The sequence below is a fragment of the Haematobia irritans genome, unplaced genomic scaffold (assembly GCF_050003625.1).
Source record: "Haematobia irritans isolate KBUSLIRL unplaced genomic scaffold, ASM5000362v1 scaffold_16, whole genome shotgun sequence".
Lineage (NCBI taxonomy): Eukaryota > Metazoa > Arthropoda > Insecta > Diptera > Muscidae > Haematobia > Haematobia irritans.
In genome coordinates this window covers 294,758-322,392 of record NW_027445753.1, presented here as the reverse complement: position 1 = coordinate 322,392, position 27,635 = coordinate 294,758, and the positions used below count along the sequence as shown (strand labels likewise).

General features: G+C 38.5%; 1 protein-coding gene and 3 long non-coding RNA genes across 5 annotated transcripts in view; all 4 read left to right on the top strand.

Annotated features, from left to right (window-relative positions):
- Positions 1 to 18,757, top strand: part of LOC142242459 (putative ATP-dependent RNA helicase DDX43) — a 35,864-nt gene extending 17,107 nt beyond the window's left edge. Inside the window, exons 1-3 of one of the 2 annotated variants that reach the window (XM_075314033.1) lie at positions 17,676 to 18,006; positions 18,098 to 18,241; positions 18,324 to 18,757. In XM_075314033.1, coding sequence (XP_075170148.1) covers positions 17,958 to 18,006; positions 18,098 to 18,241; positions 18,324 to 18,631 — 501 coding nt within the window. In that variant the 5' untranslated portion in view covers positions 17,676 to 17,957 and the 3' untranslated portion in view covers positions 18,632 to 18,757. Of the gene's footprint in view, positions 1 to 17,675; positions 18,007 to 18,097; positions 18,242 to 18,323 lie in introns of those variants that run through there. The other variant, XM_075314034.1, reaches the window with a different exon arrangement.
- LOC142242465 (uncharacterized) lies at positions 825 to 1,979 on the top strand. Its single transcript, XR_012724111.1, has 2 exons — positions 825 to 927; positions 984 to 1,979. It is a non-coding gene; the product is annotated as an uncharacterized LOC142242465 (long non-coding RNA).
- Positions 9,688 to 11,284, top strand: LOC142242462 (uncharacterized). Its single transcript, XR_012724108.1, has 2 exons — positions 9,688 to 10,268; positions 10,325 to 11,284. It is a non-coding gene; the product is annotated as an uncharacterized LOC142242462 (long non-coding RNA).
- On the top strand, positions 12,899 to 14,252 carry LOC142242457 (uncharacterized). The gene is made up of 2 exons (XR_012724106.1): positions 12,899 to 13,725; positions 13,790 to 14,252. It is a non-coding gene; the product is annotated as an uncharacterized LOC142242457 (long non-coding RNA).
- Positions 18,758 to 27,635: the final 8,878 nt, after the last annotated feature.

Here is a 27,635-nt window from a genome sequence, read left to right as displayed (position 1 = left end):
GTATGTCATGTGTTCCAACAGTGTTTTTGAACGAAGATATCCCTGATTGCAAGTTTTCCACTGGGGGGCAGAACATAGATTCTACCATGGAAGCCAGGAACGAACTTCGTTCAAAATTCCGCTAATGGGACATCAAAGTGAAGGTCAATACCTACATTTTGATGTATGCCATGAGTTCCAACAGTGTTTTTGAACGAAGATATCCCTTATTGCAAGTTTTCCACTGGGGGGCAGAACATAGATTCTACCATGGAAGCCAGGAACGGACTTCGTTCAAAATTCCGCTAATGGGACATCAAAGTGGAGGTCAGTACCTACATTTTGATGTATGTCATGTGTTCCAACAGTGTTTTTGAACGAAGATATCCCTGATTGCAAGTTTTCCACTGGGGGGCAGAACATAGATTCTACCATGGAAGCCAGGAACGAACTTCGTTCAAAATTCCGCTAATGGGACATCAAAGTGAAGGTCAATACCTACATTTTGATGTATGTCATGTGTTCCAACAGTGTTTTTTAACGAAGATATCTCTGATTCCAAGTTTTCCACTAGGGGGCAGAACATAGATTCTACCATAGAAGTCAGAAACGGACTCCGTTCAAAATTCTGCTTACGGCACATCAAAGTGGAAGTCATTACCTACATTTTGATGTACGCCATGTGCTCCAAGAGTGTTTTTGGACGAAGATATCCCGGTTTCCAATTTTGACACCTTGAGATAACATTGAGAATGTCTCTTAATGTGAAGGTTCAATTATTTTCAATAAAAATGCATTCATGAAGAAAACGCGGTAACAATGAAATTCGAAAGTTGTGGCAACTCCGGTGGATTGGTTTGTTGTCGTGCAAAATTTAGAATAATAAAATAATTTTATTTATTATTTTATTAAAAATGAAGATCTCACGGTACAGCACAAACAGAAATGGTAAACATATTAGTGTTTTTATTGTTCGCTATGTTGTACATCAAAATATTCCACAGTCATAGCGTTTTGGCGCCAAAACGTGAATTGGCATGCATATTGAGAAAGAAGGGAACAACAGAATTCATTCAGGAATATGATTTATGGAGAAGGCAATCGCCGTGAACAAATTGGATGTGTTGGAGGTAGTATGGAAATTATTATCTGCACTCCTGATCGTTTAAATTGTACAAGCGAATGTTATTGACACAGCCACTATTACTTATCTATTTTTAGATGAAGCTCATCGTATTTTGGATATGGGTTTTGAACCTCAGATTCGGAAGATATCATTGGATATACGGCCCGATAAACAACCCGTAATGACAAGTGCTAGGAGTCCGACATTTTACCGACGGTTATTTGAACAATCCCATACCGGTGCGTGATGTATCATTGGATTTGGTCGAGCAAACAATCGAAATTGTTGAAGAGAATGGAAAATTCTATTTGGTAAAGATTTTTATTAAATATGTGGAAGCTTTAGCTGATGATTTGTCTAATGATTTAAAATTAGATGGTTTTCGCTATTGCAGATATTATCTGTGGTGAAGTGAACAATCTTATGGCAACTGATATCGCCTCACGTGGCGGCCATAGAAGATATAACCCATGTCATCAATTTCCAGTTCCGAAATATCGAAGAATACAGTAACAGTGCTATATTTAGTTATAGAACTCGATCCGATTGGGGCATAGCATCGAAATTAATTCTTATACCTGAAGAAGCTGGTCAGGATATACCATCTGACTCCCGACCATGGCTGAACCTTTTGCTAAAACCAAAGAACGCTGTGCTGAAGAAGCACATAAATTTAATCGAATGCAATGTGGCAGAGTAGGCGTAAGTTATGGCGGTCGTAGTGGTAGTAAATAACATGGAAAATCTTCCAAACGACCTATGAATTAGCACAAACATTTTTATTGATTTTCTGTTGGATTCCATAAAAATCTATTACATATTCATTATTAACGTTAAAGGTGATTTTTTATTAAAATATGTATGTAAAGGGTGATTTGTTAAGAGCTTGATAACTTTTAAAAAAAAAACGCATAAAATTTGCAAAATCTCATCGGTTCTTTATTTGAAACGTTAGATTGGTCCATGACATTTACTTTTTGAAGATAATTTCATTTAAATGTTGACCGCGGCTGCGTCTTAGGTGGTCCATTCGGAAAGTCCAATTTTGGGCAACTTTTTCGAGCATTTCGGCCGGAATAGCCCGAATTTCTTCGGAAATGTTGTCTTCCAAAGCTGGAATAGTTGCTGGCTTATTTCTGTAGACTTTAGACTTGACGTAGCCCCACAAAAAATAGTCTAAAGGCGTCAAATCGCATGATCTTGGTGGCCAACTTACCGGTCCATTTCTTGAGATGAATTGTTCTCCGAAGTTTTCCCTCAAAATGGCCATAGAATCGCGAGCTGTGTGGCATGTAGCGCCATCTTGTTGAAACCACATGTCAACCAAGTTCAGTTCTTCCATTTTTGGCAACAAAAAGTTTGTTAGCATCGAACGATAGCGATCGCCATTCACCGTAACGTTGCGTCCAACAGCATCTTTGAAAAAATACGGTCCAATGATTCCACCAGCGTACAAACCACACCAAACAGTGCATTTTTCGGGATGCATGGGCAGTTCTTGAACGGCTTCTGGTTGCTCTTCACTCCAAATGCGGCAATTTTGCTTATTTACGTAGCCATTCAACCAGAAATGAGCCTCATCGCTGAACAAAATTTGTCGATAAAAAAGCGGATTTTCTGCCAACTTTTCTAGGGCCCATTCACTGAAAATTCGACGTTGTGGCAGATCGTAAGTCTATTCATGATGAAATGTCAAAGCATACTGAGCATCTTTCTCTTTGACACCATGTCTGAAATCCCACGTGATCTGTCAAATACTAATGCATGAAAATCCTAACCTCAAAAGAATCACCCTTTAGTAACATTTTTGCTGTTAAAGGTGGGTACTATGTTCGGTTTTCGAGTTGAAAATCATTTTATTTTCTCGATTTTTCCACTGGGGGGCTGAACATAGATTCTACCATGGAAGCCAGGAACGGACTTCGTTAAAAATTCCGCTAATGGGACATCAAAGTGGAGGTCAATACCTACATTTTGATGTATGCCATGAGTTCCAACAGTGTTTTTGGACGAAGATATCCCTGATTCCAAGTTTTCCATTGGGGACAGAACATAGATTCTACCATGGAAGCCAAGAACGGACTTCGTTCAAAATTCCGCTAATGGGACATCAAAGTGGAGGTCATTACCTACATTTTGATGTATGTCATGTGTTCCAACAGTGTTTTTGAACGAAGATATCCCTGATTCCAAGTTTTCCACTGGGGGGCAGAACATAGATTCTACCATGGAAGCCAGGAACGGACTTCGTTCAAAATTCCGCTAATGGGACATCAAAGTAGAGGTCATTACCTACATTCTGATGTATGTCATGAGTTCCAGCAGTGTTTTTGGACGAAGATATCCCTGATTCCAAGTTTTCCACTGGGGAACAGAACATAGATTCTACCATGGAAGCCAGGAACGGACTTCGTTCAAAATTCCGCTAATGGGACATCAAAGTGGAGGTCATTACCTACATTTTGATGTATGTCATGTGTTCCAACAGTGTTTTTGAACGAAGATATCCCTGATTCCAAGTTTTCCACTGGGGGGCAGAACATAGATTCTACCATGGAAGCCAGGAACGGACTTCGTTCAAAATTCCGCTAATGGGACATCAAAGTAGAGGTCATTACCTACATTCTGATGTATGTCATGAGTTCCAACAGTGTTTTTGGACGAAGATATGCCTGATTCCAAGTTTTCCACTGGGGGGCAGAACATAGATTCTACCATGGAAGCCAGGAACGGACTTCGTTCAAAATTCCGCTAATGGGACATCAAAGTGGAGGTCATTACCTACATTTTGATGTATGTCATGTGTTCCAACAGTGTTTTTGAACGAAGATATCCCTGATTCCAAGTTTTCCACTGGGGGGCAGAACATAGATTCTACCATGGAAGCCAGGAACGGACTTCTTTCAAAATTCCGCTAATGGGACATCAAAGTGGAGGTCATTACCTACATTTTGATGTACGCCATGTGCTCCAAGAGTGTTTTTGGACGAAGATATCCCGGTTTCCATTTGTGACACCTTGAAATCACATTGAGAATGTTTCTCAATGTGAAGGTTCAATTATTTTTAATAAAAATTCATTCATGAAGAAAACTTGGTAACAATGAAATTCGAAAGTTTTGGCAACTCCGGTGGAGTTGTTTGTTGTCGTGCAAAATTAATAATAATAAAATAATTTTATTTATTATTTTATTAAAAATGAAGATCTCACGGTACAGCACAAACGCAAATGGTAAAAATATTAGAGTTTTTATTGTTCGCTATGTTGTACATCAAAATATTCCACAGTCATAGCGTTTTGGCGCCAAAACGTGAATTGGCATGCATATTGAGAAAGAAGGGAACAACAGAATTCATTCAGGAATATGATTTATGGAGAAGGCAATCGCCGTGAACAAATTGGATGTGTTGGAGGTAGTATGGAAATTATTATCTGCACTCCTGATCGTTTAAATTGTACAAGCGAATGTTATTGACACAGCCACTATTACTTATCTATTTTTAGATGAAGCTCATCGTATTTTGGATATGGGTTTTGAACCTCAGATTCGGAAGATATCATTGGATATACGGCCCGATAAACAACCCGTAATGACAAGTGCTAGGAGTCCGACATTTTACCGACGGTTATTTGAACAATCCCATACCGGTGCGTGATGTATCATTGGATTTGGTCGAGCAAACAATCGAAATTGTTGAAGAGAATGGAAAATTCTATTTGGTAAAGATTTTTATTAAATATGTGGAAGCTTTAGCTGATGATTTGTCTAATGATTTAAAATTAGATGGTTTTCGCTATTGCAGATATTATCTGTGGTGAAGTGAACAATCTTATGGCAACTGATATCGCCTCACGTGGCGGCCATAGAAGATATAACCCATGTCATCAATTTCCAGTTCCGAAATATCGAAGAATACAGTAACAGTGCTATATTTAGTTATAGAACTCGATCCGATTGGGGCATAGCATCGAAATTAATTCTTATACCTGAAGAAGCTGGTCAGGATATACCATCTGACTCCCGACCATGGCTGAACCTTTTGCTAAAACCAAAGAACGCTGTGCTGAAGAAGCACATAAATTTAATCGAATGCAATGTGGCAGAGTAGGCGTAAGTTACGGCGGTCGTAGTGGTAGTAAATAACATGGAAAATCTTCCAAACGACCTATGAATTAGCACAAACATTTTTATTGATTTTCTGTTGGATTCCATAAAAATCTATTACATATTCATTAGTAACGTTAAAGGTGATTTTTTATTAAAATATGTATGTAGTAACATTTTTGCTGTTAAAGGTGGGTACTATGTTCGGTTTTCGAGTTGAAAATCATTTTATTTTCTCGATTTTTCCACTGGGGGGCTGAACATAGATTCTACCATGGAAGCCAGGAACGGACTTCGTTAAAAATTCCGCTAATGGGACATCAAAGTGGAGGTCAATACCTACATTTTGATGTATGCCATGAGTTCCAACAGTGTTTTTGGACGAAGATATCCCTGATTCCAACTTTTCCACTAGGGGGCAAGACAATGATTCTACCATGGAAGCGAGGAACGGACTTCGTTCAAAATTCCGCTAATGGGACATCAAAGTGGAGGTCGTTACCTACATTCTGATGTATGTCATGAGTTCCAGCAGTGTTTTTGGACGAAGATATCCCTGATTCCAAGTTTTCCACTGGGGAACAGAACATAGATTCTACCATGGAAGCCAGGAACGGACTTCGTTCAAAATTCCGCTAATGGGACATCAAAGTGGAGGTCATTACCTACATTTTGATGTATGTCATGTGTTCCAACAGTGTTTTTGAACGAAGATATCCCTGATTCCAAGTTTTCCACTGGGGGGCAGAACATAGATTCTACCATGGAAGCCAGGAACGGACTTCGTTCAAAATTCCGCTAATGGGACATCAAAGTAGAGGTCATTACCTACATTTTTATGTATGTCATGAGTTCCAACAGTGTTTTTGGACGAAGATATGCCTGATTCCAAGTTTTCCACTGGGGGGCAGAACATAGATTCTACCATGGAAGCCAGGAACGGACTTCGTTCAAAATTCCGCTAATGGGACATCCAAGTGGAGGTCATTACCTACATTCTGATGTATGTCATGAGTTCCAACAGTGTTTTTGGACGAAGATATGCCTGATTCCAAGTTTTCCACTGGGGTGCAGAACATAGATTCTACCATGGAAGCCAGGAACGGACTTCGTTCAAAATTCCGCTAATGGGACATCAAAGTGGAGGTGATTACCTACATTCTGATGTCTGTCATGAGTTCCAACAGTGTTTTTGGACGAAGATATCCCTGATTGCAAGTTTTCCACTGGGGGGCAGAACATAGATTCTACCATGGAAGCCAGGAACGGACTTCGTTCAAAATTCCGCTAATGGGACATCAAAGTGGAGGTCAGTACCTACATTTTGATGTATGTCATGTGTTCCAACAGTGTTTTTGAACGAAGATATCCCTGATTGCAAGTTTTCCACTGGGGGGCAGAACATAGATTCTACCATGGAAGCCAGGAACGGACTTCGTTCAAAATTCCGCTAATGGGACATCAAAGTGGAGGTCAGTACCTACATTTTGATTTATGTCATGTGTTCCAACAGTGTTTTTGAACGAAGATATCCCTGATTGCAAGTTTTCCACTGGGGGGCAGAACATAGATTCTACCATGGAAGCCAGGAACGGACTTCGTTCAAAATTCCGCTAATGGGACATCAAAGTGGAGGTCATTACCTACATTTTGATGTACGCCATGTGCTCCAAGAGTGTTTTTGGACGAAGATATTCCGGTTTCCATTTGTGACACCTTGAAATCACATTGAGAATGTTTCTCAATGTGAAGGTTCAATTATTTTCAATAAAAATGTATTCATGAAGAAAACTTGGTAACAATGAAATTCGAAAGTTTTGGCAACTCCGGTGGATTGGTTTGTTGTCGTGCAAAATTTAGAATAATAAAATAATTTTATTTATTATTTTATTAAAAATGAAGATCTCACGGTACAGCACAAACACAAATGGTAAAAATATTAGAGTTTTTATTGTTCGCTATGTTGTACATCAAAATATTCCACAGTCATAGCGTTTTGGCGCCAAAACGTGAATTGGCATGCAAATTGAGAAAGAAGGGAACAACAGAATTCATTCAGGAATATGATTTATGGAGAAGGCAATCGCCGTGAACAAATTGGATGTGTTGGAGGTAGTATGGAAATTATTATCTGCACTCCTGATCGTTTAAATTGTACAAGCGAATGTTATTGACACAGCCACTATTACTTATCTATTTTTAGATGAAGCTCATCGTATTTTGGATATGGGTTTTGAACCTCAGATTCGGAAGATATCATTGGATATACGGCCCGATAAACAACCCGTAATGACAAGTGCTAGGAGTCCGACATTTTACCGACGGTTATTTGAACAATCCCATACCGGTGCGTGATGTATCATTGGATTTGGTCGAGCAAACAATCGAAATTGTTGAAGAGAATGGAAAATTCTATTTGGTAAAGATTTTTATTAAATATGTGGAAGCTTTAGCAGATGATTTGTCTAATGATTTAAAATTAGATGGTTTTCGCTATTGCAGATATTATCTGTGGTGAAGTGAACAATCTTATGGCAACTGATATCGCCTCACGTGGCGGCCATAGAAGATATAACCCATGTCATCAATTTCCAGTTCCGAAATATCGAAGAATACAGTAACAGTGCTATATTTAGTTATAGAACTCGATCCGATTGGGGCATAGCATCGAAATTAATTCTTATACCTGAAGAAGCTGGTCAGGATATGCCATCTGACTCCCGACCATGGCTGAACCTTTTGCTAAAACCAAAGAACGCTGTGCTGAAGAAGCACATAAATTTAACCGAATGCAATGTGGCAGAGTAGGCGTAAGTTATGGCGGTCGTAGTGGTAGTAAATAACATGGAAAATCTTCCAAACGACCTATGAATTAGCACAAACATTTTTATTGATTTTCTGTTGGATTCCATAAAAATCTATTACATATTCATTATTAACGTTAAAGGTGATTTTTTATTAAAATATGTATGTAGTAACATTTTTGCTGTTAAAGGTGGGTACTATGTTCGGTTTTCGAGTTGAAAATCATTTTATTTTCTCGATTTTTCCACTGGGGGGCTGAACATAGATTCTACCATGGAAGCCAGGAACGGACTTCGTTAAAAATTCCGCTAATGGGACATCAAAGTGGAGGTCAATACCTACATTTTGATGTATGCCATGAGTTCCAACAGTGTTTTTGGACGAAGATATCCCTGATTCCAACTTTTCCACTAGGGGGCAAGACAATGATTCTACCATGGAAGCGAGGAACGGACTTCGTTCAAAATTCCGCTAATGGGACATCAAAGTGGAGGTCGTTACCTACATTCTGATGTATGTCATGAGTTCCAGCAGTGTTTTTGGACGAAGATATCCCTGATTCCAAGTTTTCCACTGGGGAACAGAACATAGATTCTACCATGGAAGCCAGGAACGGACTTCGTTCAAAATTCCGCTAATGGGACATCAAAGTGGAGGTCATTACCTACATTTTGATGTATGTCATGTGTTCCAACAGTGTTTTTGAACGAAGATATCCCTGATTCCAAGTTTTCCACTGGGGAACAGAACATAGATTCTACCATGGAAGCCAGGAACGGACTTCGTTCAAAATTCCGCTAATGGGACATCAAAGTGGAGGTCATTACCTACATTTTGATGTATGTCATGTGTTCCAACAGTGTTTTTGAACGAAGATATCCCTGATTCCAAGTTTTCCACTGGGGGGCAGAACATAGATTCTACCATGGAAGCCAGGAACGGACTTCGTTCAAAATTCCGCTAATGGGACATCAAAGTAGAGGTCATTACCTACATTTTTATGTATGTCATGAGTTCCAACAGTGTTTTTGGACGAAGATATGCCTGATTCCAAGTTTTCCACTGGGGGGCAGAACATAGATTCTACCATGGAAGCCAGGAACGGACTTCGTTCAAAATTCCGCTAATGGGACATCAAAGTAGAGGTCATTACCTACATTCTGATGTATGTCATGAGTTCCAACAGTGTTTTTGGACGAAGATATGCCTGATTCCAAGTTTTCCACTGGGGTGCAGAACATAGATTCTACCATGGAAGCCAGGAACGGACTTCGTTCAAAATTCCGCTAATGGGACATCAAAGTGGAGGTGATTACCTACATTCTGATGTATGTCATGAGTTCCAACAGTGTTTTTGGACGAAGATATCCCTGATTGCAAGTTTTCCACTGGGGGGCAGAACATAGATTCTACCATGGAAGCCAGGAACGGACTTCGTTCAAAATTCCGCTAATGGGACATCAAAGTGGAGGTCAGTACCTACATTTTGATGTATGTCATGTGTTCCAACAGTGTTTTTGAACGAAGATATCCCTTATTGCAAGTTTTCCACTGGGGGCAGAACATAGATTCTACCATGGAAGCCAGGAACGGACTTCGTTCAAAATTCCGCTAATGGGAAATCAAAGTGGAGGTCAGTACCTACATTTTGATGTATGTCATGTGTTCCAACAGTGTTTTTGAACGAAGATATCCCTGATTGCAAGTTTTCCACTGGGGGCAGAACATAGATTCTACCATGGAAGCCAGGAACGAACTTCGTTCAAAATTCCGCTAATGGGACATCAAAGTGAAGGTCAATACCTACATTTTGATGTATGCCATGAGTTCCAAGAGTGTTTTTGGACGAAGATATCCGTGATTCCAAGTTTTCCACTGGGGGGCAGAACATAGATTCTACCATGGAAGCCAGGAACGGACTTCGTTCAAAATTCCGCTAATGGGACATCAAAGTGGAGGTCATTACCTACATTTTGATGTACGCCATGTGCTCCAAGAGTGTTTTTGGACGAAGATATTCCGGTTTCCATTTGTGACACCTTGAAATCACATTGAGAATGTTTCTCAATGTGAAGGTTCAATTATTTTCAATAAAAATGCATTCATGAAGAAAACTTGGTAACAATGAAATTCGAAAGTTTTGGCAACTCCGGTGGATTGGTTTGTTGTCGTGCAAAATTTAGATTAATAAAATAATTTTATTTATTATTTTATTAAAAATGAAGATCTCACGGTACAGCACGAACACAAATGGTAAAAATATTAGAGTTTTTATTGTTCGCTATGTTGTACATCAAAATATTCCACAGTCATAGCGTTTTGGCGCCAAAACGTGAATTGGCATGCAAATTGAGAAAGAAGGGAACAACAGAATTCATTCAGGAATATGATTTATGGAGAAGGCAATCGCCGTGAACAAATTGGATGTGTTGGAGGTAGTATGGAAATTATTATCTGCACTCCTGATCGTTTAAATTGTACAAGCGAATGTTATTGACACAGCCACTATTACTTATCTATTTTTAGATGAAGCTCATCGTATTTTGGATATGGGTTTTGAACCTCAGATTCGGAAGATATCATTGGATATACGGCCCGATAAACAACCCGTAATGACAAGTGCTAGGAGTCCGACATTTTACCGACGGTTATTTGAACAATCCCATACCGGTGCGTGATGTATCATTGGATTTGGTCGAGCAAACAATCGAAATTGTTGAAGAGAATGGAAAATTCTATTTGGTAAAGATTTTTATTAAATATGTGGAAGCTTTAGCTGATGATTTGTCTAATGATTTAAAATTAGATGGTTTTCGCTATTGCAGATATTATCTGTGGTGAAGTGAACAATCTTATGGCAACTGATATCGCCTCACGTGGCGGCCATAGAAGATATAACCCATGTCATCAATTTCCAGTTCCGAAATATCGAAGAATACAGTAACAGAGCTATATTTAGTTATAGAACTCGATCCGATTGGGGCATAGCATCGAAATTAATTCTTATACCTGAAGAAGCTGGTCAGGATATACCATCTGACTCCCGACCATGGCTGAACCTTTTGCTAAAACCAAAGAACGCTGTGCTGAAGAAGCACATAAATTTAATCGAATGCAATGTGGCAGAGTAGGCGTAAGTTATGGCGGTCGTAGTGGTAGTAAATAACATGGAAAATCTTCCAAACGACCTATGAATTAGCACAAACATTTTTATTGATTTTCTGTTGGATTCCATAAAAATCTATTACATATTCATTATTAACGTTAAAGGTGATTTTTTATTAAAATATGTATGTAGTAACATTTTTGCTGTTAAAGGTGGGTACTATGTTCGGTTTTCGAGTTGAAAATCATTTTATTTTCTCGATTTTTCCACTGGGGGGCTGAACATAGATTCTACCATGGAAGCCAGGAACGGACTTCGTTAAAAATTCCGCTAATGGGACATCAAAGTGGAGGTCAATACCTACATTTTGATGTATGCCATGAGTTCCAACAGTGTTTTTGGACGAAGATATCCCTGATTCCAACTTTTCCACTAGGGGGCAAGACAATGATTCTACCATGGAAGCGAGGAACGGACTTCGTTCAAAATTCCGCTAATGGGACATCAAAGTGGAGGTCGTTACCTACATTCTGATGTATGTCTTGAGTTCCAGCAGTGTTTTTGGACGAAGATATCCCTGATTCCAAGTTTTCCACTGGGGAACAGAACATAGATTCTACCATGGAAGCCAGGAACGGACTTCGTTCAAAATTCCGCTAATGGGACATCAAAGTGGAGGTCATTACCTACATTTTGATGTATGTCATGTGTTCCAACAGTGTTTTTGAACGAAGATATCCCTGATTCCAAGTTTTCCACTGGGGGGCAGAACATAGATTCTACCATGGAAGCCAGGAACGGACTTCGTTCAAAATTCCGCTAATGGGACATCAAAGTAGAGGTCATTACCTACATTTTTATGTATGTCATGAGTTCCAACAGTGTTTTTGGACGAAGATATGCCTGATTCCAAGTTTTCCACTGGGGGGCAGAACATAGATTCTACCATGGAAGCCAGGAACGGACTTCGTTCAAAATTCCGCTAATGGGACATCAAAGTAGAGGTCATTACCTACATTCTGATGTATGTCATGAGTTCCAACAGTGTTTTTGGACGAAGATATGCCTGATTCCAAGTTTTCCACTGGGGGGCAGAACATAGATTCTACCATGGAAGCCAGGAACGGACTTCGTTCAAAATTCCGCTAATGGGACATCAAAGTGGAGGTCAGTACCTACATTTTGATGTATGTCATGTGTTCCAACAGTGTTTTTGAACGAAGATATCCCTGATTGCAAGTTTTCCACTGGGGGGCAGAACATAGATTCTACCATGGAAGCCAGGAACGAACTTCGTTCAAAATTCCGCTAATGGGACATCAAAGTGAAGGTCAATACCTACATTTTGATGTATGCCATGAGTTCCAACAGTGTTTTTGAACGAAGATATCCCTTATTGCAAGTTTTCCACTGGGGGGCAGAACATAGATTCTACCATGGAAGCCAGGAACGGACTTCGTTCAAAATTCCGCTAATGGGACATCAAAGTGGAGGTCAGTACCTACATTTTGATGTATGTCATGTGTTCCAACAGTGTTTTTGAACGAAGATATCCCTGATTGCAAGTTTTCCACTGGGGGGCAGAACATAGATTCTACCATGGAAGCCAGGAACGAACTTCGTTCAAAATTCCGCTAATGGGACATCAAAGTGAAGGTCAATACCTACATTTTGATGTATGCCATGAGTTCCAAGAGTGTTTTTGGACGAAGATATCCGTGATTCCAAGTTTTCCACTGGGGGGGCAGAACATAGATTCTACCATGGAAGCCAGGAACGGACTTCGTTCAAAATTCCGCTAATGGGACATCAAAGTGGAGGTCATTACCTACATTTTGATGTACGCCATGTGCTCCAAGAGTGTTTTTGGACGAAGATATTCCGGTTTCCATTTGTGACACCTTGAAATCACATTGAGAATGTTTCTCAATGTGAAGGTTCAATTATTTTCAATAAAAATGCATTCATGAAGAAAACTTGGTAACAATGAAATTCGAAAGTTTTGGCAACTCCGGTGGATTGGTTTGTTGTCGTGCAAAATTTAGAATAATAAAATAATTTTATTTATTATTTTATTAAAAATGAAGATCTCACGGTACAGCACAAACACAAATGGTAAAAATATTAGAGTTTTTATTGTTCGCTATGTTGTACATCAAAATATTCCACAGTCATAGCGTTTTGGCGCCAAAACGTGAATTGGCATGCAAATTGAGAAAGAAGGGAACAACAGAATTCATTCAGGAATATGATTTATGGAGAAGGCAATCGCCGTGAACAAATTGGATGTGTTGGAGGTAGTATGGAAATTATTATCTGCACTCCTGATCGTTTAAATTGTACAAGCGAATGTTATTGACACAGCCACTATTACTTATCTATTTTTAGATGAAGCTCATCGTATTTTGGATATGGGTTTTGAACCTCAGATTCGGAAGATATCATTGGATATACGGCCCGATAAACAACCCGTAATGACAAGTGCTAGGAGTCCGACATTTTACCGACGGTTATTTGAACAATCCCATACCGGTGCGTGATGTATCATTGGATTTGGTCGAGCAAACAATCGAAATTGTTGAAGAGAATGGAAAATTCTATTTGGTAAAGATTTTTATTAAATATGTGGAAGCTTTAGCTGATGATTTGTCTAATGATTTAAAATTAGATGGTTTTCGCTATTGCAGATATTATCTGTGGTGAAGTGAACCATCTTATGGCAACTGATATCGCCTCACGTGGCGGCCATAGAAGATATAACCCATGTCATCAATTTCCAGTTCCGAAATATCGAAGAATACAGTAACAGTGCTATATTTAGTTATAGAACTCGATCCGATTGGGGCATAGCATCGAAATTAATTCTTATACCTGAAGAAGCTGGTCAGGATATACCATCTGACTCCCGACCATGGCTGAACCTTTTGCTAAAACCAAAGAACGCTGTGCTGAAGAAGCACATAAATTTAATCGAATGCAATGTGGCAGAGTAGGCGTAAGTTATGGCGGTCGTAGTGGTAGTAAATAACATGGAAAATCTTCCAAACGACCTATGAATTAGCACAAACATTTTTATTGATTTTCTGTTGGATTCCATAAAAATCTATTACATATTCATTATTAACGTTAAAGGTGATTTTTTATTAAAATATGTATGTAGTAACATTTTTGCTGTTAAAGGTGGGTACTATGTTCGGTTTTCGAGTTGAAAATCATTTTATTTTCTCGATTTTTCCACTGGGGGGCTGAACATAGATTCTACCATGGAAGCCAGGAACGGACTTCGTTAAAAATTCCGCTAATGGGACATCAAAGTGGAGGTCAATACCTACATTTTGATGTATGCCATGAGTTCCAACAGTGTTTTTGGACGAAGATATCCCTGATTCCAACTTTTCCACTAGGGGGCAAGACAATGATTCTACCATGGAAGCGAGGAACGGACTTCGTTCAAAATTCCGCTAATGGGACATCAAAGTGGAGGTCGTTACCTACATTCTGATGTATGTCATGAGTTCCAGCAGTGTTTTTGGACGAAGATATCCCTGATTCCAAGTTTTCCACTGGGGAACAGAACATAGATTCTACCATGGAAGCCAGGAACGGACTTCGTTCAAAATTCCGCTAATGGGACATCAAAGTAGAGGTCATTACCTACATTTTTATGTATGTCATGAGTTCCAACAGTGTTTTTGGACGAAGATGTGCCTGATTCCAAGTTTTCCACTGGGGGCAGAACATAGATTCTACCATGGAAGCCAGGAACGGACTTCGTTCAAAATTCCGCTAATGGGACATCAAAGTAGAGGTCATTACCTACATTCTGATGTATGTCATGAGTTCCAACAGTGTTTTTGGACGAAGATATGCCTGATTCCAAGTTTTCCACTGGGGTGCAGAACATAGATTCTACCATGGAAGCCAGGAACGGACTTCGTTCAAAATTCCGCTAATGGGACATCAAAGTGGAGGTGATTACCTACATTCTGATGTATGTCATGAGTTCCAACAGTGTTTTTGGACGAAGATATCCCTGATTGCAAGTTTTCCACTGGGGGGCAGAACATAGATTCTACCATGGAAGCCAGGAACGGACTTCGTTCAAAATTCCGCTAATGGGACATCAAAGTGGAGGTCAGTACCTACATTTTGATGTATGTCATGTGTTCCAACAGTGTTTTTGAACGAAGATATCCCTGATTGCAAGTTTTCCACTGGGGGCAGAACATAGATTCTACCATGGAAGCCAGGAACGAACTTCGTTCAAAATTCCGCTAATGGGACATCAAAGTGCAGGTCAATACCTACATTTTGATGTATGCCATGAGTTCCAACAGTGTTTTTGAACGAAGATATCCCTTATTGCAAGTTTTCCACTGGGGGCAGAACATAGATTCTACCATGGAAGCCAGGAACGGACTTCGTTCAAAATTCCGCTAATGGGACATCAAAGTGGAGGTCAGTACCTACATTTTGATGTATGTCATGTGTTCCAACAGTGTTTTTGAACGAAGATATCCCTGATTGCAAGTTTTCCACTGGGGGGCAGAACATAGATTCTACCATGGAAGCCAGGAACGAACTTCGTTCAAAATTCCGCTAATGGGACATCAAAGTGAAGGTCAATACCTACATTTTGATGTATGCCATGAGTTCCAAGAGTGTTTTTGGACGAAGATATCCGTGATTCCAAGTTTTCCACTGGGGGGCAGAACATAGATTCTACCATGGAAGCCCGAAACGGACTTCGTTCAAAATTCTGTTTATGAAAAATCAAAGTGGAAGTCATTACCTACATATTGATGTCTGCCGTGAGTTCCAACAGTGTTTTTGGACGAAGATATCCTGGATTCCAAGTTTTCCACTATGGGCCTTTTTCTAGATTCTACCATGGAAGCCAGAAACGGACTTCGTTCAAAATTACGCGTATGGCACATCAAAGTGGAAGTCATTACCTACATTTTGATATATGCCATGTGTTCCAACAGTGTTTTTGGACGAAGTTATATAAGATTCCAAGTTAACCACTATGGGCCATTTGCTAGATTCTACCATGGAAGCCAGGAACGGACTTCAATCAAAATTCTGCTTATGGCACATCAAAGTGGAATTCATTACCTACATTTGGATATATGCCATGTGTTCTAACAGTGATTTTGGACGAAGATATTCTGGATTACAAATTTTCCACTATGGGCCATTTGCTAGATTCTACCATGGAAGCCAGAAACGGACTTCGTTCAAAATTACGCGTATGGCACATCAAAGTGGAAGTCATTCCCTACATTTTGATATGTGTAGTATGTTCCAACACTTTTTTTGGACGAAGTTATCCAAGATTCCAAGTTTTCCACTATGGGCCATTTGCTAGATTTTACCATGGAAGCCAGGATCGAACTTCGTTCAAAATTCTGCTTATGTCACATCAAAGTGGAAGTCATTGCCTACATTTTGATGTATGCCATGTGTTCCAATAGTGGTTTTGGACGAAGGTATTCTGGATTCAAAATTTTCCACTATGGGCCATTTACTAAATTCTACCATGGAAGCCAGGAACGGACTTCGATCAAAATTTTGCTTATAGCACATCAAAGTGGAAGTCATTACCTACATATTGATGTATGCCATGAGTTCTAACAGTGTTTTTGGACGGAGTTATCGTGGATTCAAAGTTTTCCACTGTGGGTCATTTGTTGGATTCTACCATGGAAGCCAGGAACGGACTTCGTTCAAAATTCTGCTTATGGCACATCAAAGTGGAAGTCATTATCTACATTTTGATATATGCCATGTGTTCCAACAGTGTTTTTGGACGAAGTTATCCAAGATTCCAAGTTTTCCACTATGGGCCATTTGCTACATTTTACCATGGAAGCCAGGATCGAACTTCGTTCAAAATTCTGCTTATGTCACATCAAAGTGGAAGTCATTGCCTACATTTTGATATATGCCATGTGTTCCAACAGTGTTTTTGGACGAAGTTATCCAAGATTCCAAGTTTTCCATTGGGGCAGAACATAGATTCTACCATGGAAGCCAGGAACGGACTTCGTTCAAAATTCCTCTAATGGGACATCAATGTGGAGGTCATTACCTACATTTTGATGTATGTCATGAGTTCCCACAGTGTTTTTGGACGAAGATATTCCTGATTCCAAGTTTTCCACGGGGGCAGAACATGGATTCTACCATGGAAGCCAGGAACGGACTTCGTTCAAAATTCCGCTAATGGCACATCAAAGTGGAGGTCATTACCCACATTTTGTTATATGTCATGAGTTTCAACAGTGTTTTTGGACGAAGATATCACGGATTACATTTTTTCCACTATGGGTTAGTAGATAGATTTTATCATGGAAGCTAGGAAGGATCTTCGTTCAAAATTCTGGTTATGGGACATCAAAGTGGAAGTCATTACCTACATTTTGATGTACGCCATGTGCTCCAAGAGTGTTTTTGGACGAAGATATCCCGGTTTCCATATTTGACACCTTAAATCACATTGAGAATTTTGCTCAATGTGAAGGTTCAATTATTTTCAATAAAAATGCATTAATGAAGAAAACGTGGTAACAATGAAATTCGAAAGTTTTGGCAACTCCGATGGATTGGTTTGTGTCGTGCAAAATTTAGAATAATAAAATAATTTTATTTATTATTTTATTAAAAATGAAGATCTCACGGTACAGCACAAACAGAAATGGTAAACATATTAGAGTTTTTATTGTTTGCTATGTTGTACATCAAAATATTCCACAGTCATAGCGTTTTGGCGCCAAAACGTGAATTGGCATGCAAATTGAGAAAGAAGGGAACAACAGAATTCATCCAGGAATATGATTTATGGAGAAGGCAATCGCCATGAACGAATTGGATGTGTTGGAGGTAGTATGGAAATTGTTATCTGCACTCCTGATCGTTTAAATTGTACGAGCGAATGTTATTGACACAGCCACTATTACTTATATATTTTTAGATGAAGCTCATCGTATTTTGGATATGGGTTTTGAACCTCAGATTCGGAAGATATCATTGGATATACGGCCCGATAAACAACCCGTAATGACAAGTGCTAGGAGTCCGACATTTTACCGACGGTTATTTGAACAATCCCATACCGGTGCGTGATGTATCATTGGATTTGGTCGAGCAAACAATCGAAATTGTTGAAGAGAATGAAAAATTCTATTTCGCTATTGCAGATAGTATCTCTGGTGAAGTAAACAATCTTATAGCAACTGATATCGCCTCATGTGACCTGGTCATAGAAGATATAACCCATGTCATCAATTTCCAGTTCCGAAATATCGAAGAATACAGTAACAGTGCTATGTTTAGTTATAGAACTCGATCCGATTGGGGCATAGCATCGGAATTAATTCCTATACCTGAAGAAGCTGGTCAGGATACACCATCTGGCTCCCGACCATGGCAGAACCTTTTGCTAAAACCAAAGAACGCTCTGCTGAAGAAGCACATAAATTTAATCGAACGCAATGTGGTAGAGTAGGCGTTAGTTATGGCGGTCGTAGTGGTAGTAAATAACATGGAAAATCTTCCAAACGACCTATGAATTAGCACAAACATTTTTATTGATTCCATAAAAATCTATTACATATTCATTAGTAACGTTAAAGGTGATTTTTTATTAAAATATGTATGTAGTAACATTTTTGCTGTTAAAGGTGGGTACTATGTTCGAGTTGAAAATCAATTTATTTTGTCGATTACTTTTTCTATATATATATATATATATATATATATATATATATATATATATATATATATATATATATATATATATATATATATATATATATATATATGTATATATATATATATATATGTGCAATTAATAATCTACATTTTTAATGAAAACAAAAATATGTGTAATGAGCTCATTAAGTGCAACTACCTTACACACATATACCATGGAATCTGTTATACACCAGTCCGCCATTTTGTTATGTGTTATAACACTTTTAGCAGAGTTACCAAGATAACTTACGAAATACGGGCTTTAAATATGTACCCTTTGCACGATCGACATGTCATCACAATAATTATTGAAAAGGAAAAACATGATATTAATTGTAAAAATGTAATAAATGATCTTTGTACATACGAAAGAATTTAAGTTATTAATCCCATTTTAAGTTATGTTTTCCTTTTCGTGTTTAATGTTTATTTTTGGCTTTAACGTTTGAAATACTGTCCTGACCACCAGTGCGTCCAACAGTTTCTGGAAAATTTGGTTCTGCGTTTCCCAGATACATGTGGTATACCAAATTGTAGGTACTGATGCCCTCTATAGATATCCGTTGTCACTTTTGCGTACGATGTCCATTCCTGGACTCCACATGGGAAATAGTGTCCTGACCACGAGTACCCAGTAATAACCAAGCTAAATACCATTGAACAGGCGCATGTGGCACACCAAATTGTAGGTAAAAGTGTTCTATACCGTATTCTGTGTATAAATCGTTGTTTTTATGCACGGAAATAAATAAATTTCATTAAATATTCTGTCTGTCCGTCTTATATTAATTCAGTTTTGGTCGTCTCTGTGTCACCCTGTTATTTTTTTGGATAAACCTGTTATCGAAAGTTAGCGACATCGTTATCTTCACATGAAGATACCGACGTAGGTAACTTTTTAAATTACAACAACCACCGAAATAACAGGGTGACACAGAGTTGCAAAAACCATATAAAATGCAAATAGTTCGGTATTTATCAACTGTGGTGGCCACAAAAATTATGGAAAAACAAAATATGACCACAAATGTAGTGAATATAATGAACAAAGTTATGTTTAACAAAATTATTAATGTTTAGATGTGAAGGTATTACTACCACAAATTTTTTAAACTGTGATTTAAACCAGTATTAGAACCCTTTCCTCGTAGAACAAGAGTTTTTTTGAACGAAGATATCCCTGATTCCAAGTTTTCCACTGGGGGGCAGAACATAGATACTACCATGGAAGTCAGAAACGGACTTCGTTCAAAATTCTGCTAACGGCACATCAAAGTGGAAGTCATTACCTACATTTTGATATATGCCGTGAGTTCCAAAAGTGTTTTTGGACGAAGATAACCTGGATTCCAAGTTTTCCGCTATGGGCCATTTGCTAGATTCTACCATAGAAGTCAGAAATGGACTTCGTTCAAAATTCTGCTTATGGGTCATCAAAGTGGAAGTCATTACCTACATATTGATGTATGCCATAAGTTCCAACAGTGTTTTTGGACGAAGATATCCTGGATTCCAAGTTTTCCACTATGGGCCATATGCTAGATTCTACCATGGAAGCCAGAAACGGACTTCGTTCAAAATTCTGTTTATGAAAAATCAAAGTGGAAGTCATTACCTACATATTGATGTCTGCTGTGAGTTCCAACAGTGTTTTTGGACGAAGATATCCTGGATTCCAAGTTTTCCACTATGGGCCTTTTTCTAGATTCTGCCATGGAAGCCAGAAACGGACTTCGTTCAAAATTACGCGTATGGCACATCAAAGTGGAAGTCATTACCTACATTTTGATATATGCCATGTGTTCCAACAGTGTTTTTGGACGAAGTTATATAAGATTCCAAGTTAACCACTATGGGCCATTTGCTAGATTCTACCATGGAAGCCAGGAACGGACTTCAATCAAAATTCTGCTTATGGCACATCAAAGTGGAATTCATTACCTACATTTGGATATATGCCATGTGTTCTAACAGTGATTTTGGACGAAGATATTCTGGATTACAAATTTTCCACTATGGGCCATTTGCTAGATTCTACCATGGAAGCCAGAAACGGACTTCGTTCAAAATTCTGCTTATGGTTCATCAAAGTGGAAGTCATTACCTACATATTGATGTATGCCATAAGTACCAACAGTGTTTTTGGACGAAGATATCCTGGATTCCAAGTTTTCCACTATGGGCCATGTGCTAGATTCTACCATGGAAGCCAGAAACGGACTTCGTTCAAAATTCTGTTTATGAAAAATCAAAGTGGAAGTCATTACCTACATATTGATGTCTGCTGTGAGTTCCAACAGTGTTTTTGGACGAAGATATCCTGGATTCCAAGTTTTCCACTATGGGCCTTTTTCTAGATTCTACCATGGAAGCCAGAAACGGACTTCGTTCAAAATTACGCGTATGGCACATCAAAGTGGAAGTCATTACCTACATTTTGATATATGCCATGTGTTCCAACAGTGTTTTTGGACGAAGTTATATAAGATTCCAAGTTAACCACTATGGGCCATTTGCTAGATTCTACCATGGAAGCCAGGAACGGACTTCAATCAAAATTCTGCTTATGGCACATCAAAGTGGAATTCATTACCTACATTTGGATATATGCCATGTGTTCTAACAGTGATTTTGGACGAAGATATTCTGGATTACAAATTTTCCACTATGGGCCATTTGCTAGATTCTACCATGGAAGCCAGAAACGGACTTAGTTCAAAATTCTGCTTATGGCACATCAAAGTGGAAGTCATTCCCTACATTTTGATATATGGAGTATGTTCCAACACTTTTTTTGGACGAAGTTATCCAAGATTCCAAATTTTCCACTATGGGCCATTTGCTAGATTCTACCATGGAAGCCAGAAACGGACTTCGTTCAAAATTACGCGTATGGCACATCAAAGTGGAAGTCATTCCCTACATTTTGATATATGTAGTATGTTCCAACACTTTTTTTGGACGAAGTTATCCAAGATTCCAAGTTTTCCACTATGGGCCATTTGCTAGATTTTACCATGGAAGCCAGGATCGAACTTCGTTCAAAATTCTGCTTATGTCACATCAAAGTGGAAGTCATTGCCTACATTTTGATGTATGCCATGTGTTCCAATAGTGGTTTTGGACGAAGGTATTCTGGATTCAAAATTTTCCACTATGGGCCATTTACTAAATTCTACCATGGAAGCCAGGAACGGACTTCGATCAAAATTTTGCTTATAGCACATCAAAGTGGAAGTCATTACCTACATATTGATGTATGCCATGAGTTCTAACAGTGTTTTTGGACGGAGTTATCGTGGATTCAAAGTTTTCCACTGTGGGTCATTTGTTGGATTCTACCATGGAAGCCAGGAACGGACTTCGTTCAAAATTCTGCTTATGGCACATCAAAGTGGAAGTCATTATCTACATTTTGATATATGCCATGTGTTCCAACAGTGTTTTTGGACGAAGTTATCCAAGATTCCAAGTTTTCCACTATGGGCCATTTGCTACATTTTACCATGGAAGCCAGGATCGAACTTCGTTCAAAATTCTGCTTATGTCACATCAAAGTGGAAGTCATTGCCTACATTTTGATATATGCCATGTGTTCCAACAGTGTTTTTGGACGAAGTTATCCAAGATTCCAAGTTTTCCATTGGGGCAGAACATAGATTCTACCATGGAAGCCAGGAACGGACTTCGTTCAAAATTCCTCTAATGGGACATCAATGTGGAGGTCATTACCTACATTTTGATGTATGTCATGAGTTCCCACAGTGTTTTTGGACGAAGATATTCCTGATTCCAAGTTTTCCACGGGGGGCAGAACATGGATTCTACCATGGAAGCCAGGAACGGACTTCGTTCAAAATTCCGCTAATGGCACATCAAAGTGGAGGTCATTACCCACATTTTGTTATATGTCATGAGTTTCAACAGTGTTTTTGGACGAAGATATCACGGATTACATTTTTTCCACTATGGGTTAGTAGATAGATTTTATCATGGAAGCTAGGAAGGATCTTCGTTCAAAATTCTGGTTATGGGACATCAAAGTGGAAGTCATTACCTACATTTTGATGTACGCCATGTGCTCCAAGAGTGTTTTTGGACGAAGATATCCCGGTTTCCATTTTTGACACCTTGAAATCACATTGAGAATGTTTCTCAATGTGAAGGTTCAATTATTTTCAATAAAAATGCATTCATGAAGAAAACGTGGTAACAATGAAATTCGAAAGTTTTGGCAACTCAGCCACTATTACTTATCTATTTTTAGATGAAGCTCATCGTATTTTGGATATGGGTTTTGAACCTCAGATTCGGAAGATATCATTGGATATACGGCCCGATAAACAACCCGTAATGACAAGTGCTAGGAGTCCGACATTTTACCGTTTTTTTAGCAAAAGGTTCAGCCATGGTCGGGAGTCAGATGGTATATCCTGACCAGCTTCTTCAGGTATAAGAATTAATTTCGATGCTATGCCCCAATCGGATCGAGTTCTATAACTAAATATAGCACTGTTACTGTATTCTTCGATATTTCGGAACTGGAAATTGATGACATGGGTTATATCTTCTATGGCCGCCACGTGAGGCGATATCAGTTGCCATAAAATTGTTCACTTCACCACAGATAATATCTGCAATAGCGAAAACCATCTAATTTTAAATCATTAGACAAATCATCAGCTAAAGCTTCCACATATTTAATAAAAATCTTTACCAAATAGAATTTTCCATTCTCTTCAACAATTTCGATTGTTTGCTCGACCAAATCCAATGATACATCACGCACCGGTATGGGATTGTTCAAATAACCGTCGGTAAAATGTCGGACTCCTAGCACTTGTCATTACGGGTTGTTTATCGGGCCGTATATCCAATGATATCTTCCGAATCTGAGGTTCAAAACCCATATCCAAAATACGATGAGCTTCATCTAAAAATAGATAAGTAATAGTGGCTGTGTCAATAACATTCGCTTGTACAATTTAAACGATCAGGAGTGCAGATAATAATTTCCATACTACCTCCAACACATCCAATTTGTTCACGGCGATTGCCTTCTCCATAAATCATATTCCTGAATGAATTCTGTTGTTCCCTTCTTTCTCAATTTGCATGCCAATTCACGTTTTGGCGCCAAAACGCTATGACTGTGGAATATTTTGATGTACAACATAGCGAACAATAAAAACTCTAATATTTTTACCATTTGTGTTTGTGCTGTACCGTGAGATCTTCATTTTTAATAAAATAATAAATAAAATTATTTTATTATTCTAAATTTTGCACGACAACAAACCAATCCACCGGAGTTGCCAAAACTTTCGAATTTCATTGTTACCAAGTTTTCTTCATGAATGCATTTTTATTGAAAATAATTGAACCTTCACATTGAGAAACATTCTCAATGTGATTTCAAGGTGTCACAAATGGAAACCGGAATATCTTCGTCCAAAAACACTCTTGGAGCACATGGCGTACATCAAAATGTAGGTAATGACCTCCACTTTGATGTCCCATTAGCGGAATTTTGAACGAAGTCCGTTCCTGGCTTCCATGGTAGAATCTATGTTCTGCCCCCCAGTGGAAAACTTGGAATCACGGATATCTTCGTCCAAAAACACTCTTGGAACTCATGGCATACATCAAAATGTAGGTATTGACCTTCACTTTGATGTCCCATTAGCGGAATTTTGAACGAAGTTTGTTCCTGGCTTCCATGGTAGAATCTATGTTCTGCCCCCCAGTGGAAAACTTGCAATCAGGGATATCTTCGTTCAAAAACACTGTTGGAACACATGACATGCATCAAAATCAGCGTTGCCAGAATTGTTTCACCAAAAACCGCCAGATTTGCCCAAAAAAATAGCCAAAAAAAGCTAAAAAAATGCTAAAAAATAGATAGAAAAAAAGCTAAATTTTTTTGTATCAAAAGTCACATTTTTGATTGAAATTTAACAAACTTAAAGGCTTTATTTCACTTACAATGCATATTATTTTCATTTTAATTCCACTTCTGTGAGACTGTAAAAATATCTAAGGCATTTAGCTCTGTTTGCGTATTCGATACATTTTGATTACTATCACAAATTTTGTGGGAGCTACCTTCCCAACACCTCTATTTTATTTACTTGTTATTTTAAAATATTAAATGATCTAAGCATGCTTTGGATTTGGTAAAAAAAATGATTTGTCATTTTTTTAAATAAAATTTTAGTTTGGTTTTGAAATTGTGAAAAATTCGAAATACATTACTTTTATTTAAATTGTAGAAAATACCTATAGTTTACATTTCCCAGTAAAAACATTTTCCTTTCCTTCATGAGCTATCAAAGTGCTTTAAAAACGTGCTAACGCCAACTTAAATTTCCAAATTCAGACTCGACTTCAAGTAGAAATTATTGTATATATACGTTTATAAAATAAAGTGTTGAAAAACATCTTCTCTTTTTGAACGCTATTTTGGTTTGTGGTTAAGATGCAAAAACTCCTCACATTTAAAGACTATTTCATTAATTCTTCCTTCATTCATGAAAACATACCCATTTTTAAGTTGAATCACTTAATTATAAGGACAAAACGACATTATCGTCTTTTGGACAAGGAAAACAGTTTATATAAAAGAAATTCACAAATGCTATTATAACCAAAATTCGCGTTCGTATTTTAAGGAGACGACGAGTCAAATGATAATATTCCCAATAATTTACTGACAGTTTATCTAACAAATTTGTATGGTAATAGTAGATTTAAAGTTTACGATAACTTTTATGTATATAATGAAAAAACTTTACAAGGTGTATTTACTACAAAAATGCCCGCATAATGGCTGGACTCATTATTAATGTTTCAACTGAGCTTTGAAATATGTGGAAACCCTTATACTTGCAGCAAGGCTTAGATAAAAACGCCGATTTATCCATATTTCAATAGAAACATGTCGAAAATAAAAAAGCCAAAAATAGCTAAAAGGGTCATAAAAAAAAGCCAGAAAAAAAGCTAAAAGCTAAATGCATTTTTTTCCCGCTAAACGTCTTCAAAAAAAGCCAAATCTAGCGGGAAAAAAGCTAAATTGGCAACGCTGATCAAAATGTAGGTACTGACCTCCACTTTGATGTCCCATTAGCGGAATTTTGAACGAAGTCCGTTCCTGGCTTCCATGGTAGAATCTATGTTCTGCCCCCCAGTGGAAAACTTGCAATCAGGGATATCTTCGTCCAAAAACACTGTTGGAACTCATGACATACATCAGAATGTAGGTACTGACCTCCACTTTTATGTCCCATTAGCGGAATTTTGAACGAAGTCCGTTCCTGGCTTCCATGGTAGAATCTATGTTCTGCCCCCCAGTGGAAAACTTGCAATCAGGGATATCTTCGTTCAAAAACACTGTTGGAACACATGACATACATCAAAATGTAGGTACTGACCTCCACTTTGATGTCCCATTAGCGGAATTTTGAACGAAGTCCGTTCCTGGCTTCCATGGTAGAATCTATGTTCTGCCCCCCAGTGGAAAACTTGCAATAAGGGATATCTTCGTTCAAAAACACTGTTGGAACTCATGGCATACATCAAAATGTAGGTATTGACCTTCACTTTGATGTCCCATTAGCGAAATTTTGAACGAAGTCCGTTCCTGACTTCCATGGTAGAATCTATGTTCTGCCCCCCAGTGGAAAACTTGGAATCACGGATATCTTCGTCCAAAAACACTCTTGGAACTCATGGCATACATCAAAATGTAGGTATTGACCTTCACTTTGATGTCCCATTAGCGGAATTTTGAACGAAGTTCGTTCCTGGCTTCCATGGTAGAATCTATGTTCTGCCCCCCAGTGGAAAACTTGCAATCAGGGATATCTTCGTTCAAAAACACTGTTGGAACACATGACATACATCAAAATGTAGGTACTGACCTCCACTTTGATGTCCCATTAGCGGAATTTTGAACGAAGTCCGTTCCTGGCTTCCATGGTAGAATCTATGTTCTGCCCCCCAGTGGAAAACTTGCAATAAGGGATATCTTCGTTCAAAAACACTGTTGGAACACATGACATACATCAGAATGTAGGTAATCACCTCCACTTTGATGTCCCATTAGCGGAATTTTGAACGAAGTCCGTTCCTGGCTTCCATGGTAGAATCTATGTTCTGCACCCCAGTGGAAAACTTGGAATCAGGCATATCTTCGTCCAAAAACACTGTTGGAACTCATGACATACATCAGAATGTAGGTAATGACCTCTACTTTGATGTCCCATTAGCGGAATTTTGAACGAAGTCCGTTCCTGGCTTCCATGGTAGAATCTATGTTCTGCCCCCCAGTGGAAAACTTGGAATCAGGCATATCTTCGTCCAAAAACACTGTTGGAACTCATGACATACATAAAAATGTAGGTAATGACCTCTACTTTGATGTCCCATTAGCGGAATTTTGAACGAAGTCCGTTCCTGGCTTCCATGGTAGAATCTATGTTCTGCCCCCCAGTGGAAAACTTGGAATCAGGGATATCTTCGTTCAAAAACACTGTTGGAACACATGACATACATCAAAATGTAGGTAATGACCTCCACTTTGATGTCCCATTAGCGGAATTTTGAACGAAGTCCGTTCCTGGCTTCCATGGTAGAATCTATGTTCTGTTCCCCAGTGGAAAACTTGGAATCAGGGATATCTTCGTCCAAAAACACTGCTGGAACTCATGACATACATCAGAATGTAGGTAACGACCTCCACTTTGATGTCCCATTAG